This window comes from Ceratotherium simum, chromosome X (assembly GCF_057802395.1).
Source record: "Ceratotherium simum simum isolate JZ-2026a chromosome X, ASM5780239v1, whole genome shotgun sequence".
Classification (NCBI taxonomy): domain Eukaryota; kingdom Metazoa; phylum Chordata; class Mammalia; order Perissodactyla; family Rhinocerotidae; genus Ceratotherium; species Ceratotherium simum.
This window is the reverse complement of record NC_141940.1, coordinates 103,361,324-103,382,441: the sequence shown is the minus strand read 5'-3', so window position 1 is coordinate 103,382,441 and position 21,118 is coordinate 103,361,324. Positions and strand designations below refer to the sequence as shown.

The following is a 21,118-nucleotide window of genomic DNA, read 5'->3' as shown; positions in this document are numbered from 1 at the left end:
GTTCAATTATATCAACTATACTAAACCCTACTATGTTCATTGATTTACTCTTTATACTGTGGGAATCTTATTGCTTTGCTTTTTCTCAAATCCTTTTTGGAAAGTGAGTACATGAAATCAATATAGGAAATTTCCACTCCAATCTCCTTGGGCAAATAGAACTCAGTATGCCCAATACATACTTCTTTTTCTCTATCCATTGACCTTTGCCAATTGGTAGCTTTTCCTGTGTGTACTATGTTGTTTTGTTTCTTTTTCAGTGATCATTTCCCAGTTCCTCAACTAAAAAATTTCATACCATCCAATTCCTCTCTCTCTCATCTCTGCTGGCCTCATTCATTCAGTGACCTTCCCATTTCTCCGTCCCTTCTTCACATCCTTAGTTTAGAACCTGGCCATCTTTTCAACGAACTGTTCCTATCCTTCTACCAATCTCCATGGCTTTAGCTCCCTGCCTACAATTATTTTTCTTAACCCTCTCCTCCTCAAAAAACCTTCAACTGTTCAACTGCTTATAGGATAAAATCCAAATTCCTTAATATGCCATGTAAAGTCCTTTAAACACTGGGCTCCACTCATCACTCTGCTCTTCTCTTTTTCTCCTCATTCTGTGCTATGGCCACACATTACTCGCTGACACATCAAGTCTGGAAAGCTCATCCTTTCCCCGCTCTCAGCCTAGAAAACTCCTATTCAGTCTTTATCTTAAACTCATTTTGCGAATGTCTCTAATCCCTCAGACAGAATTAATCATTCACCTCTGTGCCCCCAGAGCACTTGTAACACTGAGTTATAATTAGTTGTTTATATGTTAATGCTTTTTATTAAATTTTGAGCTCCATAAGGGTAAGAACCAAGGCTTCTTCATTTTTGTGGTCCTGGCAGTTTGAAAAACACATTAAACGTTCACTAACTATCTGCGGAACTGAATGGAATTATATCCTCAGGTCTGGAAAGCAACTAAAGAAAGTTATGACTACAATCAGTTCTACCGGAGAAGGATGGTCTGGTAAGGAAAGCCAAAGGGAGGATGAGGGGCTTCACGGAGGATCCACAAAGGGAAAATGGATTGTAAGAACTTCAGCTTTGATCCAGCCTGTTCTAGGGAAATGGCAGCTGTACCTCTAAGTTGTGAATATTCTTATCACCAGAGGGGTACTTCAGTTTTTCTGTAGTATGAAACAGTCTTCATGACTATCCAATTTCCTATGATAAGATTCTAAGCTCACCAGACAACAATTTGATTTTTATTCTGATTTCCAAGATATCTCATTCTAAGACAGAGGACCTTGAAATGGAGCTACAACTCCAGTCTCTAAAAAACGTATATTCCCCATTTAAATAGATTTAGTATTTGTACTTAAACCCCGTGCTGTTCCCCAAAAATGTTTAAGATAACATTAATACATTTAGTATAACAAGATAGTAAAAAGAGAGAGAATTAGGATAAAGGGAGAAATAAATTGCCATTCTGGGTTCTCCATCCACTTCTATGACTTGGATAGGATGAATTGGTCCCTTCAGGCTTTGATTAACTCTGGATAAACTGAAGGAAATTTAGTTATTGGACTGGTTAGTTAGAAACTGAGCCTCTGAATCATGGTGAGCCCACCCCATGTACCTGTCCTCCCTGCCTGAGTAGCGCTGAGGCGGTTGACTCTTGCACAGCTTATTAAATGCCATGTGTATGCCCTTCAGCTTCTCTTCATATGGCAGCTTCTCTTGCCATAAAAGGTCTTGGCTGTCTGATTTATGTGGGAAAACTAGCTCCCTTTATCTAAAAAGTCTCTATAGCCCTTTGTCTTGGGGGCTCATGTTGCCAAGTGACATGAAGGCCTAGTTTCATTAAATTTCTCGGATACTGCTCTTTTCCGCCCAATCCCACTTGAAAAATGTATAGACTAGCTATGAGAGTCAGTCTCTACTAATTACCAGTGATGTCTACTGGACATTTAACATTCACTCCGTTATCCTCCCCACCCCCATTTCTTACCCTAAGTTCCTCACCTACCACATTATCTTCAGAGGTGGCCCTTCTCCCATTCAAGGCCATGCCTCCTCCTGTGCCCTCGTCCCCCTCTCCTTCCTGCCTCCTCTGGGAAGATGCTACCATTCCCAAGCTCTCCTCCCCTCTTCTGGCATATTCTTCTAGCATGTGAAAAGTAATTAGGGATCTTTAAGTAAAAAGAAAAGACCAGAGTGAACACTACACAGCATTGTGTGAAATAATCCCAACAACCACAAATATATTTGCGAATATTTACATATTTAGAGAATATCTTTGAAAGAGTACACAGGAAACCAATAAGGGTGGTAGCCTCCAGAGCTGGGAACACCACAGCCAGGGGACAAAGTTAGAGAAAGACTCAGTTTTCTCAATATGCCTTTTTGAACCCTTTGGATGTCATATACAGTCATGTGCCGTATAACGACGTTTCAGTCAACGACGGATCAGTACCATCTAGCCTAGGTGCGTAGTAGGCTATACCATCTAGGTCTGTGTAAGTACAGTCTGATGTTCGCACGGTGATGAAATTGCCTAATGATGCATTTTTCAGAACGTGTCCCCGTCATCAAGAGACACATGACTGTAATGTATATGTATTACCTATTAAAAAATAAAAGTAATTAAATAACCATTTTAATGTTCACATCTTCTAGAGTTCTACCAAGCCCAGTGTTCTCCTTCTGCTACACACTCCCTGGGTAGGTAAATTCACTCTCACAGTTTCAAATAACACCTGTGAGCTGGTGACTTGTAGATCTAATATCTCTGGCCCATACCTCTCCTGCAAGCTTCAAAGTTCCATTTCTCACTGTCAGACAATCACATGTGAGTGTGTCACCAAGACCTCAAACTCAACCTCTGCCATACCCCATTCACCATCTTCCAGCTACTCGACCCTTGAGGAAGAACCTTTATACACACTGCTGAATTAAAGAACAGACCTGCTGAACTGTCAGTCCCAGCTGCAAACAACCATAACCATCATCTCGCCATGCACCCACCACAACTGGGACTCATTCCTTCCCTCCTCAGATCCATCGAACAACCAAATCAAACAGCTCTGCCCCTCCCCTGAAATATCACTCAAATTCAGCCTGTCTTTCCCATTTGTATTCCCTTACTCTAGGCCCTAATCCTCTCTTTCCTGGGTTTCCATGCTACCTCCCAATTTGATTTCCTTGTTCCAGTGTTGTTCTTTTCCAAGTCACCCTCCACACAGCTGCCCGAGTGATGTATATACGTGTAAATCTAGCAGCATCACTCCTGGCTTACACCTCCAAGTGGCTCCCTGTACCAGGTGAGGAGGCATCAACTCCTCAGCATGGCACCACGCCCTCCCAACCTGGCTTTGTCCACATGTCCAGGCTCATCTCCTCCGATTTCTTGCCTTGTTACAAAAGTAACACAACTGTTTGTTTGCAGTTTCCCAAATCTTCTCTGCTGTTTTTCACCCTTACATCTTTGTTTATGCTCCTCCCTTTGCTCAGAATGCCCACTCCTGACCCCTTCAGCCTCCCTTCATCTTGGCTATCTTCTCGGCATCATTTGAGACTCACACAAAGGCCTAGTGAAAGGAACATGGGCTAAAGACATCCTGAGAGTATGAAGGTGGAAAACTACTAGCCCAAGGCCCAAAGCCATCGTGTCATTTACAAAGTAAAACAACAAGATCATGATTTCAGCTATTTAATTCTGTGGTATAAGTAACCAATCTAGAATTTCTTTGAATATAACATTAATAATCTTGCATAACCATTGGAGGAATGAAAAGGAACACGGAAAACTCAAATTTAGGTAACATAACATCTGGTCCCCCAACGAGACATATGAAAGTACTAAGAAGCCACAGAGGTCCCTGTTGTCATGTAACATCTACTAACCACTTTAATTAACTTTAGACTTTAGTGAATCAGGTTAGCATTTACCCTCTTTTTAGACCTGGGAACAATCTAATCAATTTGCTACGCAGGCAGCAGAATGACAATGAGTTTTCGTCTCTCATAAAGGCTATGTTTTCATACCTAGAATTTCAAAGCAAGTCTTAGTTCATTTAGACAGTGCAGAGAAAAATACTTTGGAATTGGACACTACAGATTTCAGTCAAAAGATTGCAGGCTTTAATCTACGCAGGAAAAAAGCCAACTTTGAGTTTGCAACGCTAAGGACACACAATGGAGCAAATTCTTAACATCCAACTGGTCTCAACCAAATCAAGGTGAACCTGAATTACCTGCGGTATGAGGGAGAGACAATATACAGAAGTGAAACATTAAAGACTGTATAAGTAAGTCCCTAGTCACCCAAATTTATGAGAGACACTATTGAGAAAATTCAGAGTCAGATTTAGCTTTTGCTCAGAGTTTCACCTTATCTTTGTGGCACAAACCAAGAATCAGAGAATGCCAATGGGGGAGACACACAGGGCCTGGGCTTTGAGAAATGAAATTTTTTTGTGTGTGTGAGGGAGATCAGCCCTGTGCTAACATCTGTTGCCAAGCTTTTTTTTTTTTTTTTTTTTTTTTTTTGCTGAGGAAGACTGGCCCTGGGCTAACATCCGTGCCCATCTTCCTCCACTTCATATGGGACGCTGCCACAGCATGGCTTGCCAAGCGGTGCGTCGGTGCGCGCCCGGGATCCAAACCGGCGAACCCCGCAGTGGTTCGCACACACTTAACCGCTTGCACCACCAGGCCAGCCCCCTGGAAAATGAATTTTTAACATTCTAAATTTATGACAAAGCAATGTTGGTGCTAATCAAGGAAGTCTGAAAAAGGGAAGTATTTTGAAAAGCAAGCAGAAGAAAAGCTTTTGAAAGGCTTTTCTCTATTAGGTTTTAAAAAGAATTTTAGTCAAAAGTACATGCATGTGTGCTACAATTACAATAAATTCAACTTCATTTCATTTATTCATTAATTTATTCAACAAATATTTATTGAATGCTATGTGCAACAACTGGGAGAAATGGAATCCGAAAGACAGAGATAAGACCCCTGAGACACTTCTAAATTAGCCATTCTCTGTTTTCCAAGGGGATTGTGGGGAGGTGTCATGAATAAGAATAATTAAGAGAATTCAATAACAATCTAATCAGGAATGGGGATCTCCAAGCTTCTTTCCTTTGCTAACTGTCATTTGGAGATAAGTCATAACTACAGAATAAAGGAACACAAAATACACATAGATTTAGTGAGTCCATGTCCACAGGACATGGGACAACCTCAATTTTAAACATCCTTTGCCATTTTCTCTAAAAGTATGCTTGTATTTGTCCAATTATGTAGCCAGTTTGACTTCGGAAATACAGCCAGCTTGGCAGGCACTGAGAGGGGGCATCTAATGACCTCCTGGGTTCTCTGAGAGGAAGGGCAGGAAATGGTGAATTAAAGGCTCCTTAAGCAACATTGAAATCAAGAATTATGAAGGCAAAGCTATGGCTCTGAAGCTCTTTGAGCAGAACTGCAATAAGACAAGAAATGACAGAGCAAAAGAAACCAGACAGGCTACTTTCAGGAGGGGAGCTCTGTAGAGACATTTCTTTGGGATTTGAGAGGAAATGAAAATGTGACATAGTGGAAGGAGAAAGAAGGAAGCTCATCCTGACCTTTACTTGAAGGTCAAGATAACTTATAGAAAGACTTGCATCAACACCAGATTCTTCGTTTTGGAGCTCTAAGTAGCCCTGGTGTAATTTTTTTTCTTTCTCTCAGAGAATAAACCATCCCATTCTTGAGGAATGGTCTTAGATATCTTTCAGGGTAAAGTGGTTATCACTGTACAACAAGTAGATGAACTGGTTTATTCATATCTAGTCCTTAAAAATATTTCCTCAAGTTAAGGTACATTCCAGGAAACATGCCACAATTCTATGTAAATGATATTTACATAAAACGCACAAGTTTATGTAAATAATATTTACATAGAATGCACAATTTTATGTAAATAATATTTACATAGAATGCACAATTTTATGTAAATAATATTTACAAGGAATGACTTCTTTATTCTCTGGTGCAAGGTAGAGTTGGCTATGTTGAGTCAGAAAATCTGGATTTGAACTTGGTTCTGCCACTGGCCAACTGTGAAACCTGGGTCAAGCCATGTGAACCTCTCTGAACCTACAATTCCCCATCCATCTTCTTTACCGAGCTTTTAGGAAGATTAAATGGCCCAAAATACATTAAAGTGCTCTGAAAATGATGAAATGATATATAAATGATAGTTATCAGTACTCTTTACCAACACTCGTTGGCCTGGTTGTCATGGTATAGAAGGAAAGTGTGCTAAGAACAAACAAGACAGAATTCTTGACCAATGAGATAGAAAGATATATTACACAATGGCAACAATCACATGGTACAAAAATATTTTTACTCCTGGTTACCATCAAATTCTACTTATAATGCTAATCCCAACTTTTTCTTCCTATTTGACTTTGACCCCTAAAATAATTCAAGATTTAACATAAATGGACACTAATGATGCTCCTCAATAAAGTAGATGGAAATGTTTTCTCTACCATGGTCTTCATTGTCAAACAGTCTTACGAATAGGGCCAAAAATAAGGTTACCATTAAAACCAACAAAATGTTCAGTATTACCTCCTGGATGGTAGTCGTGTGACATCCTTGCTGTACTCTTTTTTTTTTTTTTTGTGAGGAAGATCAGCCCTGAGCTAACACCCGTGCTAATCCTCCTCTTTTTGCTGAGGAAGACCGGCTCTGAGCTAACATCTATTGCCAATCCTCCTCCTTTTTTTCCCCAAAGTCCCAGTAGGCAGTTGTATGTCATAGTTGCACATCCTTCTAGTTGCTGTATGTGGGACGCAGCCTCAGCATGGCCGGAGAAGCGGTGCGTCTTGTATGTCATAGTTGCACATCCTTCTAGTTGCTGTATGTGGGACGCAGCCTCAGCATGGCCGGAGAAGTGGTGCGTCGGTGCGCGCCCAGGATCCGAACCTGGGCCGCCAGTAGCGGAGCGCGTGCACTTAACCGCTAAGCCACGGGGCCAGCCCCATTGCTGTACTCTTAACTTAGGTTTTTACCAAACATTTCCGTAGTACTCACTAAATATTCACATTGTGCTAGGTACTATAGGGGACATTAAGAGGATTAAGACACAGTCCTCGCCCCAAAGGCATTCACTATCTCATTAGAGGGAGGCACTGGAAAAAACTGATAAAAAGGCAAACTGTCACCGAGTTCTCTGAGAAAGTCCAAAGTATTCTGAGAATCTAGACAAAAGATCGAGTACTTCCAAATGCAGGGATCTGACAGGGCTCTGTGGGGAATTATTTTGAACAAGGTCGTGGAAGATGGGTAGGACTCCTTTGTCAGAAAAGTCAGTGGAGGGATGGGAGTTAGCAGCTAGGTTGAGAAGCAAGCTTGAGCTAGACCCAGAAAGTAGATGAGAGCAGGAAGTATTCAGAAACAGTAGCTACAACAGCATGGCTAGGCACAGGGAGTAAAGAAGACGAAGTTGAAAAGGCAGGTCAAGAGAAAATTGTGGAAGGTTTTAAATGCCCAGCTGAGAAGCTGGATTTTTTTCTAGATGCAGAAATCCAATGAAAGAAGAATGTCATGATGGGTCTTGGGTCTGGAAAGATGTACAACTAGAGTCAGTATGGAGGATTTACGGGAGGGGAGAGAAAAACACTAAAGGGAAGTCAACCAGATAAGGAGCTCTGGCTATAGGTCAGAGGTACTAAGAGCTAGAAAGAGGGCAGTGGCAGCAGAAAGCAATGGATGAATGGCAGTTTGCTTTTTCATCTTGAGGTGACATACTCCCTGAGGACACTTGTTCTCAGACTGTGTGGCCTAGATTAAGACATCTTGGTGCCTTGGGCTAAACCAAAGAGATGAAAGTACTCAAGTCCCACAAATTTGAGCAATTGCTCCTTTAAAGACTTGCCTGATCGCATTTGTCTAAAGAAGGCACACCGAGTTAGAAGTGATCAGGGGCAAAAGCTTTTCTTAACCAAGGAAGCTGTGATATAATAAATGTAATACAAAAGTAAAAATCCAATGATTTGCATTATCCTGAGAACACACAATATCCCAGATTTTTACACCTTGGTCCTCTCTGCAGTTATTGTGAATTTTCTTTAGTCTTTTACTTCTACAATTTCTGCTCTTTTTATGTGAACATTTTTTTCAGGTCATGAATGACAACTGGAATCGTCTCACTAATCTGCTGTTATGGTGAGCATAAATGATTTCTGTATTTGATGATGAAAAATAAGATGCGCTAATTCGTTCCCAAATATGACTGAGCCAATGAACCTACTTTCTTAAATGCTTTGAGATAGATAATAAGGCCAAACACATGTACAAATTACTTAATCATAAAATTCAATGACCTGCTTTGTTCTTAAACTCTATTCTCAAATATAAAATCAAAGCCTCTGAAATACATGCAACATATCAAATACCACCATCAGCATTAATGCCTTTCACACCTAAAATATGAGTTCTTAATTATACTATTGCATTCATTTTCTTCTTTCAGATAACCAGGAAAAAAAAGAGAGCATCTGTAAATGGAGCTAAACAGATTATTGTAGAAAACAATTAGACACAGAATGACTCTAAGTGAAGATTCCTGGCACTTTTCTATGTGTGCAAGCGTATGCACTCTGCATACCAATACAAAGCTAGAAAGAAAACTCACCTGTTTTCTTCCTCAAGATCAGCTAGGATTCTCTCTAGCTCCCCTCTTTCCTCACTCTCTAAGGAAATCAAGATCTGGGCAGGACTACGAGGCTGGCTCAGGGGGGAGTCCTGGTTCAAACTTTGGCAGTAATGCTGGATTAACAAATGTTCATCATCTCTGGAAAATAAAATCAAAGGTTTTGGTTTTTTCCCCCCCTTATTTTGCTTTGGGGGTCAGGGACTCGGGTGTGTATTTAAAAATAGAAACATTTATTTGCTCTTAACAATTAATTAGACCCTTTTTCCTGCTTCTAAAGACATTGAGGTTATGGCCTACCATCCTACTGGTGACAATTCAAAGTTTTTCTCACTCAAATTTTCAATTGAATTTGATTGGCCTATTTACATGGGTAAATGAATGGCACAATTACAGAAATACTGGGACTCTATATAGACAGCTTAAGCAATAGTTAATAAATACTAAAAGACGTAATAATGGCTGTATAATACTTTTGCTACTAAGCCTGTCAAGACAATCCATTCAAAACCCACACTGTTGTTGATACTGACCAGGAAAAAACTGCAGCCCTTAAAATAATAGAGTATATATTTTCTTAAGTGGAAGGCAACGTAACCAAAAAGTGTTGCTTTGGTTAAGCCAGTTTGAACTTATAAAAGCCATAGAGGCAGGATGGTAACAACAATGAAAATGTAGACAAATGACTGTTTCATTCAATTATTGTTTAGATAGAAAAACAAAAATTCAAAGAAAGAAAGCCATTAAGGTGACTAATTAAAAGAAGACTAAACAACTCATTCCTTAGAGCAGCTTTTAAGGACTAATCTTGGGGAACAAAGAGGAAAAGTCTTCTATTTTGGAAGGCAGCTGCGATCTTTCCTTAAAACTAGGAACTCTCCAATACACAGGAGAAATTATTTTCTAACTGCATTGCTCCTAGATCCTGAAAAGCCTGTGTAGCTCCATGTTATAAGAACTTCATTCTGTTCTTAGGGAGAGGCTAAAACTCTCTGTTTCTGGCTAGACATCAGTAAGATGATACATTACTACTACCCTCTCCACACCCATTTCATTTCTTTTCTCATCTCCCTGTCTTCTGAGTTGTAAAACAATTCAGACATTTAGGGAAAAATCTTCCTGATTTAAATGATTTTGGTCCATCAAGCCAGGTAATTGGTTGAGAAGTGAAAAGTTGACTAAAAATAATGATTGGGTGTTAAAAACAAACAATTAAGTGAAGTCAACCAATCCACCAAACTGCTTCTCCAGTCTTGCCCCCTAAAATATCGTGATTGTACCATCCAACATTGAGTCAAAATGGATTTTATGTCCTCAGAATGAGCTAAAGCTAAATTTCACTTAAAAATAAAACAAAAGCAGTTTTACCACCTAATTTATTATCCTTCTTCCCAAATTCTGAAATTTTATTGCTAGACCTTCCCATGTTTAATTATAACATATAGTTATAAAGTTCTCTTACTGTTCTCTTAGGCAGTCAATGAATGGTAGCCATTATTATACAGATACAACTTGAATTAATTTGAATGTATGAGCTTCTCATAGCAAAATCAGCGACCCAAAGAAGCAAATCATTCAGGTTGTTTACGTTTGGTTGATTCTTTGGTCACATATTTTCCTGTCAAAGTATTTTATATACTAATACTTGTCCCCATAGCTCAGAAGGAGAATGCACCACAGTTATATTTGGGAAAAAGGTTGTTTTGTTTGGTTTTAAGTAACTAAGTCATACACAAATGACTGAGTGTTGACTTGATTCTTTCTTATTACCTTGATAGCCTTTATGTACCAGAAGAGATGATTCAGTCTCCTGTCTTAAATAACCAGTTATGTATAAATGCCACTTTGATACTATTGCCCTCAGCCTAATCCTTACAAAGGCCCTCTTCTCATCTGAGTGTGACTCTTGGTTGCCACACCAATGACATACGATAAATTTACCATTCTTCCCTTTGCCTAGATTCTCCATGACAAACTGGTGAGACATCCATAACTTATCAAACTAAAAACACATTGTACTTTGATTAGATTTCTTCTCTCTAAATTATCTATTCAGTTAGCAGATCCTTATTTTTTCCTTCATATTAGCTTCTTAATCTGCCCCTTCCATCTCAGGCTCTTGGTTCATGGCAATATTCTGCTGTGCTCCTTATTGTGAATACTTTCCCTACTCTATAATGAAGCCTCTGTTTCCCCGCCATAGCTGTGTTCTCTGCCACTTTTAGCATCACTCTCTCTCCTTCCTTAAATTTGACAGGCCTGGCTTATCATCCCACTAAAAAACTGTGACCTGAATTTGTACTCTCTCCTCTGAAACCATTCAAAGAATTGCCTCATTTTATTTAGCTCATGAAGATACTAAATCACAAAAATCTACTACTTCGGATCTCTGAAGGAAAATGCCCAACTAACCTACCATAGGGGAATACCAATGCAACTATACCAAGATTACATTTCCACTTCCCATGAGTGGAGAAAATACTACTTAGCCATCACTCTAAAAATTCATATCTAATTCCTTTAAATATCTGGCAGGTTTGGTCAAAGATTAAGCATTTAATATAGTTTAAGTATTTGGGACTCTACAATTTGTCTTATATGGTATTAAATAAGATAATTTATATTATTATATCTTACTATAAATACTTAATAAAGTATTAAGTAGGAATATGGCAAACTATTTTTGCTACTCTGGAATACCAATAATGCCACAATTTGCATGAGCTCATTCCATGTCAGGTTGTTAAGAAAAAAGTAGACGAATGGCTCCTTAAAAGATCAAATGAATATAACGCTAATTCTATCTCCTGCACTACCCTACCTCTAAATCCCTCAAACCAATTTCATCGGCAGGAACATTTTGTAAAAAGAGACGGGATACTTACATGCTCTCATTAGGAGAGATGCTATCATTTAGATAAGATCCATTGCTGTTTTCCATTTCTGCTAGCCTGATAAAAAACGTAAAAGCTCATTAAAACTTATGTGACTTCTTAGAATCTATTCAAGACCTAATCGAACATTTCCTGAAAGCTAAAGGATAAATCACGTCAAGAGGAGAAAGGAATCCTTCAAATTAAAGGATGTGTGTGTTGGCCTAAGCATTTGAGGTAGTGAGTGGTGGACCACAGCTAGTTAGTAGCTTTACATTCATGCTATGAATTATAAGGGAAGTTATATTTTGTTGTTGTTTTTTTCTTCACAGATCCATCTTCCTTTCACTGAGAACTGGCCTTTGTTTTCACAAGAAAAGCTTCCCTAACAACAAATACACTCCATACCTTACACTACCCCTTGTTTTTTAAGACAATTAAAGCTTTCCACTGATGACAGACATATAGCTAGTTAATACTTTCTACAGTTGATAAACATGTGCAGCAGTTAGAATATTGATAAAGGATGGATTCACAGTAAGCTCTCTAAACATTCTGCCACCAATTTTTACCTTTAAATACCTCCTTCACCTCAGACCATAATAAAGTCTTTTTATAACTAAGTTAACGAAACTCTTACAGATTTATTTAACAAGCATAAGATATATTACAATTAGCAATTCAGTTTGTAGGTACAAAAATGATCTCAAACACAAAGAAGGTGGGACGGAAAGGTCCAAGGATTAGGAAAATTCATTATTCTCTTCTTTACAGCATATTATGTAAAGTAAACACACAAATGGAAAGCCAATGCTTTCATATTCTCCATATGACATAGTATCATTTCTTCACATATTTATGTCTGGTCTAGCAGTTTTCTAAGAAGGTTAGATGATTTCTAAGCCAATTTATTAAACGTGCTCAGTATACAAAACATAACACAGCCATCAGAAATGTTTAAAGGCCAGGGTTAGGGGAGATTGTTCTTGGACTAATGCCCTTTCGTGTCCAAAAACAACATGCAGTGGAATGGCATGCACGTTAGAGGGCAAGTTGATTAGTAGAAATCAGACAAGATTGGGGAAAAAAGAAAAGATTTGTTTAAAATTATTATAGGTTAGCTTTCCTTGGTTAGTTATTTCAATCAATATTTGCCTGGCATTCAACTAGTCTCATACCTGCTAGCATAATGTTCAATGCGTGAATGAGTATCATCGTGTGAAAGCTGAGGGGACGAGGCAGGCCTATAAGGCAGAAAATGTGATTAGTCACAGATTACCATCCAGTAATGGAGAAAAAAACCCACCACACAGTTATGTTATATACATGGCCGAGAATGCTTTTATTCTAATTCTATGGATAATGTACACACTTAGTTGTTCCTGTATGTTAGATATCATCAAGTATTTTAAGTCTAGGTTTGCGACATGATTTCTCATAGTTCTGCTTTCCTCAAAAGCATAAAGAAAAATCAAAAACTTCTGTGGAAAGTTTCGATTATAGAAAAGGTTGGGGAAGACAATCTCTATGTGACATTTTGTCCTCCTGCCTTATAATTTCTCATATTCTACAGTTCTGAAATTGTGTTAGCACTACGTGGTTTAAAATTTTAAACCGTTTACATTCATGCCATTTATTAGCTGCCTTCTTATTGAAGGGAAACTATAAGTTTGCATAGTACATTTATACTCAACAATTTTAGTTCCAAAGAGGCCACTCCAGTCCATGACTTCTTAAGATTCCACATCTGAAGATGTCTTGGTCTGTGCAATTTTGTAAAGAAGGAATATATCTACCAATTTAGCAGCAGGATTTCATAGAATCTAATTGAATGACCCAAAATTATATTGTGATATTTAAAAAAAAAAACAATGACTAAATTCAGTACAATGTCACAGTATCTGAAATATTTCTTACTAGAGATACCATGTGCTAATATACAGAGGGGAAAACAGGAGGGGAGGATTAACATGAACAGTCTATATACTTTTGGAGTATAAAAATGTACTTTTTTTAGCTCCATAGACTGGAATTTTTGTAGGGTTACCCTTTTTTCCACGCTTTCATATCTGATCTATTAATTACCCTTGAAAGTTTTATAGTATCTTTTGGATTAACCTTAGAAAAAAACATCCATCTGTTCTGAAAACCAGTTTGGGCTTGTGCTTTTTTGTTTTAATTGGAATAGGCCAAAGGTCTCTTCTATTTCTCTCCTGACACAGGGAGCCCTTAGACAAAGGCATGGATCCAAAAGTCAACAGTAATCTATTCAGTGAGGACTAGTTTAGTCCAACGTCCAAGCAGCATTCAAGGACTTCATCAGAACACTAAGAAGACTATGTTTGTTTTTTCTTGCATTAAAAAAAATGAAAAACATATAGTTACCTAGACTCACATAGGAAATGTGCTAGAAATCCCTATTTCTTAAAGAAGACACATAATCATAAAATGATTACAACGCACTACAGCAAATAACTAGGGAACTGAAGTCTTCCCTGAGAGATCAATGTCTTATTTATGAAACCAGTGTTGTCTGGGTCAAGTGTCACCATAATCAAATTTGGAATGAATTATAAAGACATTTAAATTGTCGTGAGGAAACAAAAAAATGACTACCCAATTTACTAGGCAGAACCAAAGATTTCTGTGTGAATCTTCACTATAGTTTTGGAGAGTTAATCTGGTAATTTCTTAGAACCCTGGAACAGCTTATTATTTTAAAAAAATGCTGTGGTTTGTTTTGAAATATTCATTGCAATTCGAGATAATTTACTACTTGGATTATTTGGTTTATAAGCCAAAATCTTCTGGAACAGACCAGTCTTTCAATTACATACTTTTTATAAGCTAAAAGTCCACCATCAAGGAAAATATGTTAAGTAAGTGTTGTCTCTTATAATAGTTGCTACCCTGGTAGTGTATTGAAGTAAGAAAACCTGAGACATTGAAGCATAACTACACCAAGAAAACTAGGCATGTAAATCCAAAACACTTTAATAAAATCTCATACAGAAAATCTTATGCAGAGCTTTAATTCTTAGCCCTGAAGCTAATTCCATGTTATTTTTCTTATTAATGTACATAGCACCTAACACAGCATGCATAAGCATAAGAACTCATAATAACGAGAAATCCAAAAAATATATACACTAAAAGAGGCACTTATTAAACCAGAAAATGAGCCAAAAGGGAGTACTGGTCAGAGAAGAATCATTTAAAAACCAAGAAATAGTAAAAGTACAAAACCACTTAATCCAGAAAGAAAACGGAACGCAAAGCCTTCTCAAACACTCTTCCAGGGGAAGGTGAGAATACTGTTCTCCCTTCCCACTTCCTAAATACAAAACAATATATCCAGAAGGATTATTCCTATTATCGTTAATGGCCAATTCCATCCCACTCATTGTTATTTTCTCTTTTGTGAAAACTCCATTAATAAGTTTTCATCCATTTAGGTTTCAAAGCAGAATAGCTCAAAGAATATTGTTTGACTGTCTCATTTGTGGACAAACAATATAAAAGGTTTATTTAGGCTGGGTTTAGTTTCAAATAATATGAGAAATACAGGGTAAATAAGGGTTTTGTCTAAGGAAAAACAAAAGATCTGTATCTCCGTAAACTTTCTAATTCTGTGATCCATATTAAATGGATTAAATGCTGTCATCCTCATAGGATTTGTTAACATCAGATAGAATTCTTGCAAAATAAAACATCTTAGGACCTGGCTCTTCTGACTGAATAGGACAGCTTCACCATATATTTTATGAATTATTTATAATCCTATGAGGAGTAACGACTGTAATAAAATTACTGGCATTAAAGAAAACAAGGACTTTAGTCTGATAGGTTTGTGTTCTTCTTCAAAATTAGAACTTTCCACTATTTCTGAGTAATCTAACAAACTTTTTATAAAATGGCAAAGTGCGGGTATGTTTCAGTTGTTAGAGAAGATATTTTAATAAAGGATGTTATTAATTTTAAAGTCCTTCAAAGTTTAAGAAAGACAAACACCTTCTACTTAAAATAACTTACATTAAACTGATTGATTGTCATGATTTTTTTCTCATAAGCTTAAGTATACAATAAACTTCTTTTCTTTTTCTTTCCTTTCAAAGAACTGTTAGTTATTCTTTGCTTATTACTTTGTGCTACCTCTATCCGTGCCCTTTTAAAAATTATTCTTTAGCATATTCGTCTTTTGGATTTTTCAATCCATTAGAACTTATTCCAACACAGAGTAAATCCATTCACTTATTGGGATCCAATCAAGCTGAGAATTTCAGTATATCAATTAATTTTTTTTAAGTTTCTCATTTACGAAAGGTTCTAACTTCTATAAACAAAGAGACTACCTGGGTTAGGGAAAACAACTACCAATAGCAAGGAACATAACTGAATCTAAATAACTCCCTAAGTTGTTTAAGCATGGTGATTAAAGAAATCAGGTATAGCTACCATATCTCAAAATTAAGGGGCACAATAATGCAGCTTTAAAAAAGAAAGGGAAGCCTTACACTTCCTTTAGGCCAATAAAGACTTAAAATAAACCTCAATTAATAGTTTGCATTTATCACTACAGGATTTTTTAAAAAAGGATCTTTAAATTATTTACATGGTGGTACAATAAAAAAGACCCAATAAAAACAAATTGAATTCTTACATAAGCCCATCTGCCAAATCGGTCATTTCCCTCATATATAATACAGCTGTCTGACTTTAAATAAATATTTTAATAAAGTACACTTTGAAGTACCAAAAATTTGTTGTAAAAACCCCACACAATATAACTTTAAAACAAGGCACACTTTGTTTACTAATATATAAATCACAGACTCCAAAAAGAGTCTTCTAATAACATTGTAAACTCTGAGATAAATCAATTATCTGTTGGTATCTAATATTAGTATTATTAATATACACCACTAGTAATAACAAAGACTATAGTATACTTTTCCTCCCAGTATAAATGTATAACTTTTTATGAGCTGAATATTTAGTTTGGAGAGAAGAGTAAAGTGAGTTTAGTTCAAAAATGAGAAACTCATGGATACAAAGATTCGTCAATTAGCATGGCATTACCTGATAAAGAGTCCACACACCTCATCGAAATTATTCAACCAAACTCAACATCATACTATAAAACAAATTCTGCTGCTATTTAATGGTTCCCTTATAACAGGCCCTAAAGAGTAATCCATCATCCTTTTGAAAGTCCTAAAGCATTGAATCTCCAGAAATATGGCTAAAGAATGTTATTACATAATCAGAAAGCTCTTCCTTGCTTATAATTGAAGAATACATAAACATGTCTCCCAGGAATATAACTAACAACCCAATAATTTCTTTGATGTTAATCTGAACTCAAGGCCAAGATTTCTGCTGGTTAAAATTTGACCAGGTAGGGACTTGAAAACCTCACTCTGATTCTCCTGATCTGTAGTAGATGGCACTCTCAAAGTCTTATCAAGGGAAGAAAAAAAATTGAAATGAAGGAAGGGAAATTAATATGTCTTTAAAATAAAACAAACAGAACAAAAATTTTAAAAATCAAGCAAGCGGATGTGTTGGTGGTAGCAGCACCCTTCAGCAGAAGTACTCACGCAGAATCTATCGGCCAGAAGTTGATCAGAGTAACAGGACTGCAAAACAAAAAATGAGGTGGTGAAGAGAGACACAGGCAAACTCAGCCACAAAAAAAATTACTGAAAGGTCAAAATAAATAAAATTCAACCAATTAAGTATGAACCATGGAAAGCAACAGCCAAACAAAGGTGGAAAGTGAATTAAAAGAAAGACAAACAGTTGTGCGATTGCCATCAGAGTTATGGAAAAAAGAAGAGGATGTTTAAAAGAGGTGAAGACATTATCAGTTTGATCATGAGAATCATTACTACTTACTGTGAAGAAATTTCCTGTGACTATATTTTCTTTCAAGCAGAAAAAAGTGACTAGATACGACCACACAATCAGATATAAAAAGACACACGCCTACTGATTTGTGAGGGAGGAAAATCAAAATGAAATATTGGAATCACTCATTTGTAAACAGTCCCATATTTCTTAAAAGACTTGTAACGTAATTAGTAGCTGTAACGTGGTTTTTTCCCCTGTAAGATAAAGTTTCGCTTTTGGAAAAGGTAATTGTCATGAGACAATTGACACGAGAAATGGCGATTGAACATCAGCTTGTTTTTCTCTTTTCAGCTAAAGTAAATCTAAAGAAAGAAATAGGAGAGACTGTTTGCATTTGGGAGTGAAGGAGGGTATTCAGCTGAGAGGAGCTCAAATATATGTCAAATGAGAGCCTGTTTGCTTTTGCCACTACTCACGTTTCCATGTTGTCCCCCTCTAAGACAGTCTGCACTGGCAGGTAGCCCATTCGGGGATGCTTCGCAAAATACCTTTTGGTTCGAAATTTGTTTTTTAGTACCTTGGCAAAGTCACGAACATCTTCTCCCGAAGTAGTCTGAAAGGGAAATCGCACTGAGATCAGACTTCGGAGGGTATGATCTCCGGATACAGGACCAGTCCAGTGTTCTGCCCCAGGGCATTTGTTTTGTCATTTAGGAGAGAGTGGGAGTTGAGAGCAAAGGTTTTGGAATCAGACAAAGACAGGGCTTTGAAACCAGGCCTGGCATTTACTAGTGGGGTTAACTTGGGCGAGTTATTTACCTACCTGATGCTCGGATCATCTGTAAAATGGGAGCAGTAATGTCTCAACAAGTTAGGATGAATAAATGAAGTATACCAATTACTTGGCTACTCAATAAATGGTAGTTTATGTAAGTCTTAAGGTCGAAAAGTTGACCGTAAGTTTTGCCACACTTTACGGTATTTTAAAAACTATTTTGTCCACATTGATACCATGTTTCAGCCACTAAATATCATTCTCTTCACAGCACAGTACATTCTCCATCATTGAATACCTTTGCAAAAGGAGTCAAAGTGAGAAAAGCAATGAAATAACTGGGAGGATCACTCTGATGATGGAAGAGAGAAATGCTCTGAAGCAAAGCTTCTCAAACTTGGACGTGTGCGGGAAGCAACTGCAGATCTTGCTAAAATGCAGGTTTTGATTTAGAAAGTCAGGCACAAGGCCTGAGCAAATTATTTAACCTCAGCACCTCAGAGTCCTCATGTGTAAAAAGGGGATAATAACACCTATTTCAGAGTAGTTTAAAAAGTAAACGCCTAGCATTTTGTTGGTGTTAGTATGTAAAACAGACAAAAGATAAGCAAGATTGATTGACAGTGACGGATTATGAATTTGGGGAGACCCACATTACCCCCCTCCCCATACCCAACATGCCCCATGGCCATAAAACCTCTCCACACAACCGATAGGGCTGTGCAAAATAAATGTGAAAATATCTTCCCTGCAACCACGCAAACAGAAGGAAAACCTATTCATTCAACAATATCTGTTGAGTGTCTACAGCGTTCCACATGCACCAGGCTTTGCCTTATGCACTAGGGATAAGGTAAATCCTAGAGCCTAGAATTTGGAGCCACTTTAGCTGGGGAACTTATAAATCACAACATTGCACATGATCTGCAACATTGTATGAAACTAAAACTCTCGCAGGTGACCTAACTCCTGCTTCAGGGAGGCATGTAACTTACCGGAGTACAATATTCCACCATGGGATAGTGCATTTTATGGCCTTTTGCAACTCGACCAGAAAAAAAGCAACTTTGGCAGATGTCATAATTAAAGTGCTTTAGACTCCTGTACCTGATAAAGAACAAAAACAAACACTTATGTACTTCTTCAAATCAAATTCCCCAACACTCTTTAATAAACCTTCTTCCACACTGTCTTAATTCTAGAAACAGAATGCAGTGTTCATTAATCCCACAAGGTAAGTGATTAACTTCCTACCTCCAGATTTCTCTGGTGCTTCTCCTACAGTATCAAAACATTTTGGCAGAAAGATTATTCTATAAACATATGGAAGGAGGGAAGAAAAACTCAGCTCTTATTTAAACTCCACTAGGAACTCTTTCAGATTAAATAGTAAGATACTGGCAAACTTCCAGCATTTTGAAGACCAAATACAAGAATCTGAAAGAACTTCCAGGAGAAATAGATTGATGCATTGCAGGCCAGGCTCCCCTACCCATTATGGGGACAAAAGTTTTCTGAAGCAATTATTTTTAAAAAATTATAAAGATAAAGCAATTTCATAAAACAAAAGAAAATTAAACAAAAACTCTCAATTAAAACAAATCTTGCTTCAATTACATTTTCTGATTGACTGACATGATTCATCTTCAGATAGTTACTTGGATAATCTCTTTTATCTGTCTCTCTTCAGAAATCCCTCACCACATTACCCACAAAAGATAACTGAAGCCCCAAGAAAAGAAAAAATTTGGATTAGATGACAGAATTTCTAATCTCTAAGTACTAGATGGTATATTTCCCCCCACTCTCAGAAGACTGTATTCTTTGTTGCATATTCTCCCCGCCTTTTGCTTTCTCAGATAAGAACCTTAGCTAATTCAAATAAACATATTCCTTCTGTCACATATGGGAATGTGGGGAAAAAGCTACCTTTTTTAGATCCCAACCATCTTTTGAGAGGGGGAGAAGGAGGAAAGAGAAGTGGTGATTCCTAAAATAATCTAATTTGATAAGCGCAAAAGAATTGAATGTGAAAACACTCTTAGAGCCTCCAAAGCATTCTCCTTTTTTACTTTATAAAATTTTCCCCTGTATATAAATTTCACTCGCCGGGGAAACTGAGAAAAGAGAGGGAGGAAATGTAATACATCCTCTGTGGCTTCCCCTCCCCGCCCCCAGGGCATCATTCTTACCTGCCAAAAACCAAGGAAAGAAGGCGTACTTTGCAAGCACTGCCCGCTCAATGTTGTCTATCTAGGCTCTAGAAACCTCTAAAGGTTTTTGTAAAACCTCTTCGTAAACAGCATGAAGTATGGAAGGACAAACACCAACAGGTAAAGGAGCAGTGAATAAAAAGCACACAAATGGTACAGAGTAGTTATTAGGAAACAAAGTAATAAAACAAGTCTAAGCATAACCAGAAAAGAGTATTTACTTAGCTGCTAAGTGGGTTCTGAACAGGCATAGACTAGCTAGCTAGTTTACAACTTGATGGCTTATTCATCGCTATGGAAACCTTGATGTTGATCCAGATGTTTAAATACATTATTATTTCAGAATATGGATTTGGGATTATTGTTCAATAAGATTAATTCATTTAAAAATATCCTGTCTCCCCAAACAGGTCAACAAGGCTGAAGATTTAAGAGCCAATTGTTTTCCATGACATTTTAAGAATATCAGAATAATAACATGCTATGTTTCCTCTTTCATTTTTAAATTTATAAGGAACATTTGCTTTTTTTAGCTGCTTTGTGAATCTTTCATTTACTTGCATACTTTATATTCCCTTAGAAGTTCATTAGGATACTCTGCAGAGAGTGTAATCAGATTCACAGATGAAGAAGGAAGTTCTAGGATGCCTGAAAACAATTCTTGTTACTTTAGGGGAAGAAAAGTGATGCAAAGTGAATAAGAGACTGAGCT

At 37.3% G+C, this 21,118-nt stretch overlaps 1 protein-coding gene and 1 long non-coding RNA gene across 6 annotated transcripts in view; one reads left to right on the top strand and one right to left on the bottom strand.

The window, feature by feature from the left end:
* The window catches only part of LOC147911963 (uncharacterized), a 98,629-nt gene extending 86,436 nt beyond the window's left edge, over nucleotides 1–12,193 (top strand). The window contains exons 3-4 of the long non-coding RNA XR_015550455.1: nucleotides 8,162–8,205; nucleotides 11,898–12,193. This is a non-coding gene — a long non-coding RNA (uncharacterized LOC147911963). The remainder of the gene's footprint in view (nucleotides 1–8,161; nucleotides 8,206–11,897) is intronic.
* Nucleotides 1–21,118, bottom strand: part of LOC101392552 (dystrophin) — a 760,070-nt gene that overhangs the window by 46,841 nt on the left and 692,111 nt on the right. For 4 of the 5 annotated variants that reach the window (XM_004435057.3, XM_087426760.1, XM_087426762.1 and 1 more), the window contains 6 exons: nucleotides 19,189–19,300; nucleotides 17,895–18,031; nucleotides 17,166–17,204; nucleotides 12,744–12,809; nucleotides 11,578–11,643; nucleotides 8,675–8,833 (listed from right to left, as the gene is read on the bottom strand). In XM_004435057.3, coding sequence (XP_004435114.2) covers nucleotides 8,675–8,833; nucleotides 11,578–11,643; nucleotides 12,744–12,809; nucleotides 17,166–17,204; nucleotides 17,895–18,031; nucleotides 19,189–19,300 — 579 coding nt within the window. The remainder of the gene's footprint in view (nucleotides 1–8,674; nucleotides 8,834–11,577; nucleotides 11,644–12,743; nucleotides 12,810–17,165; nucleotides 17,205–17,894; nucleotides 18,032–19,188; nucleotides 19,301–21,118) is intronic. The other variant, XM_087426761.1, reaches the window with a different exon arrangement.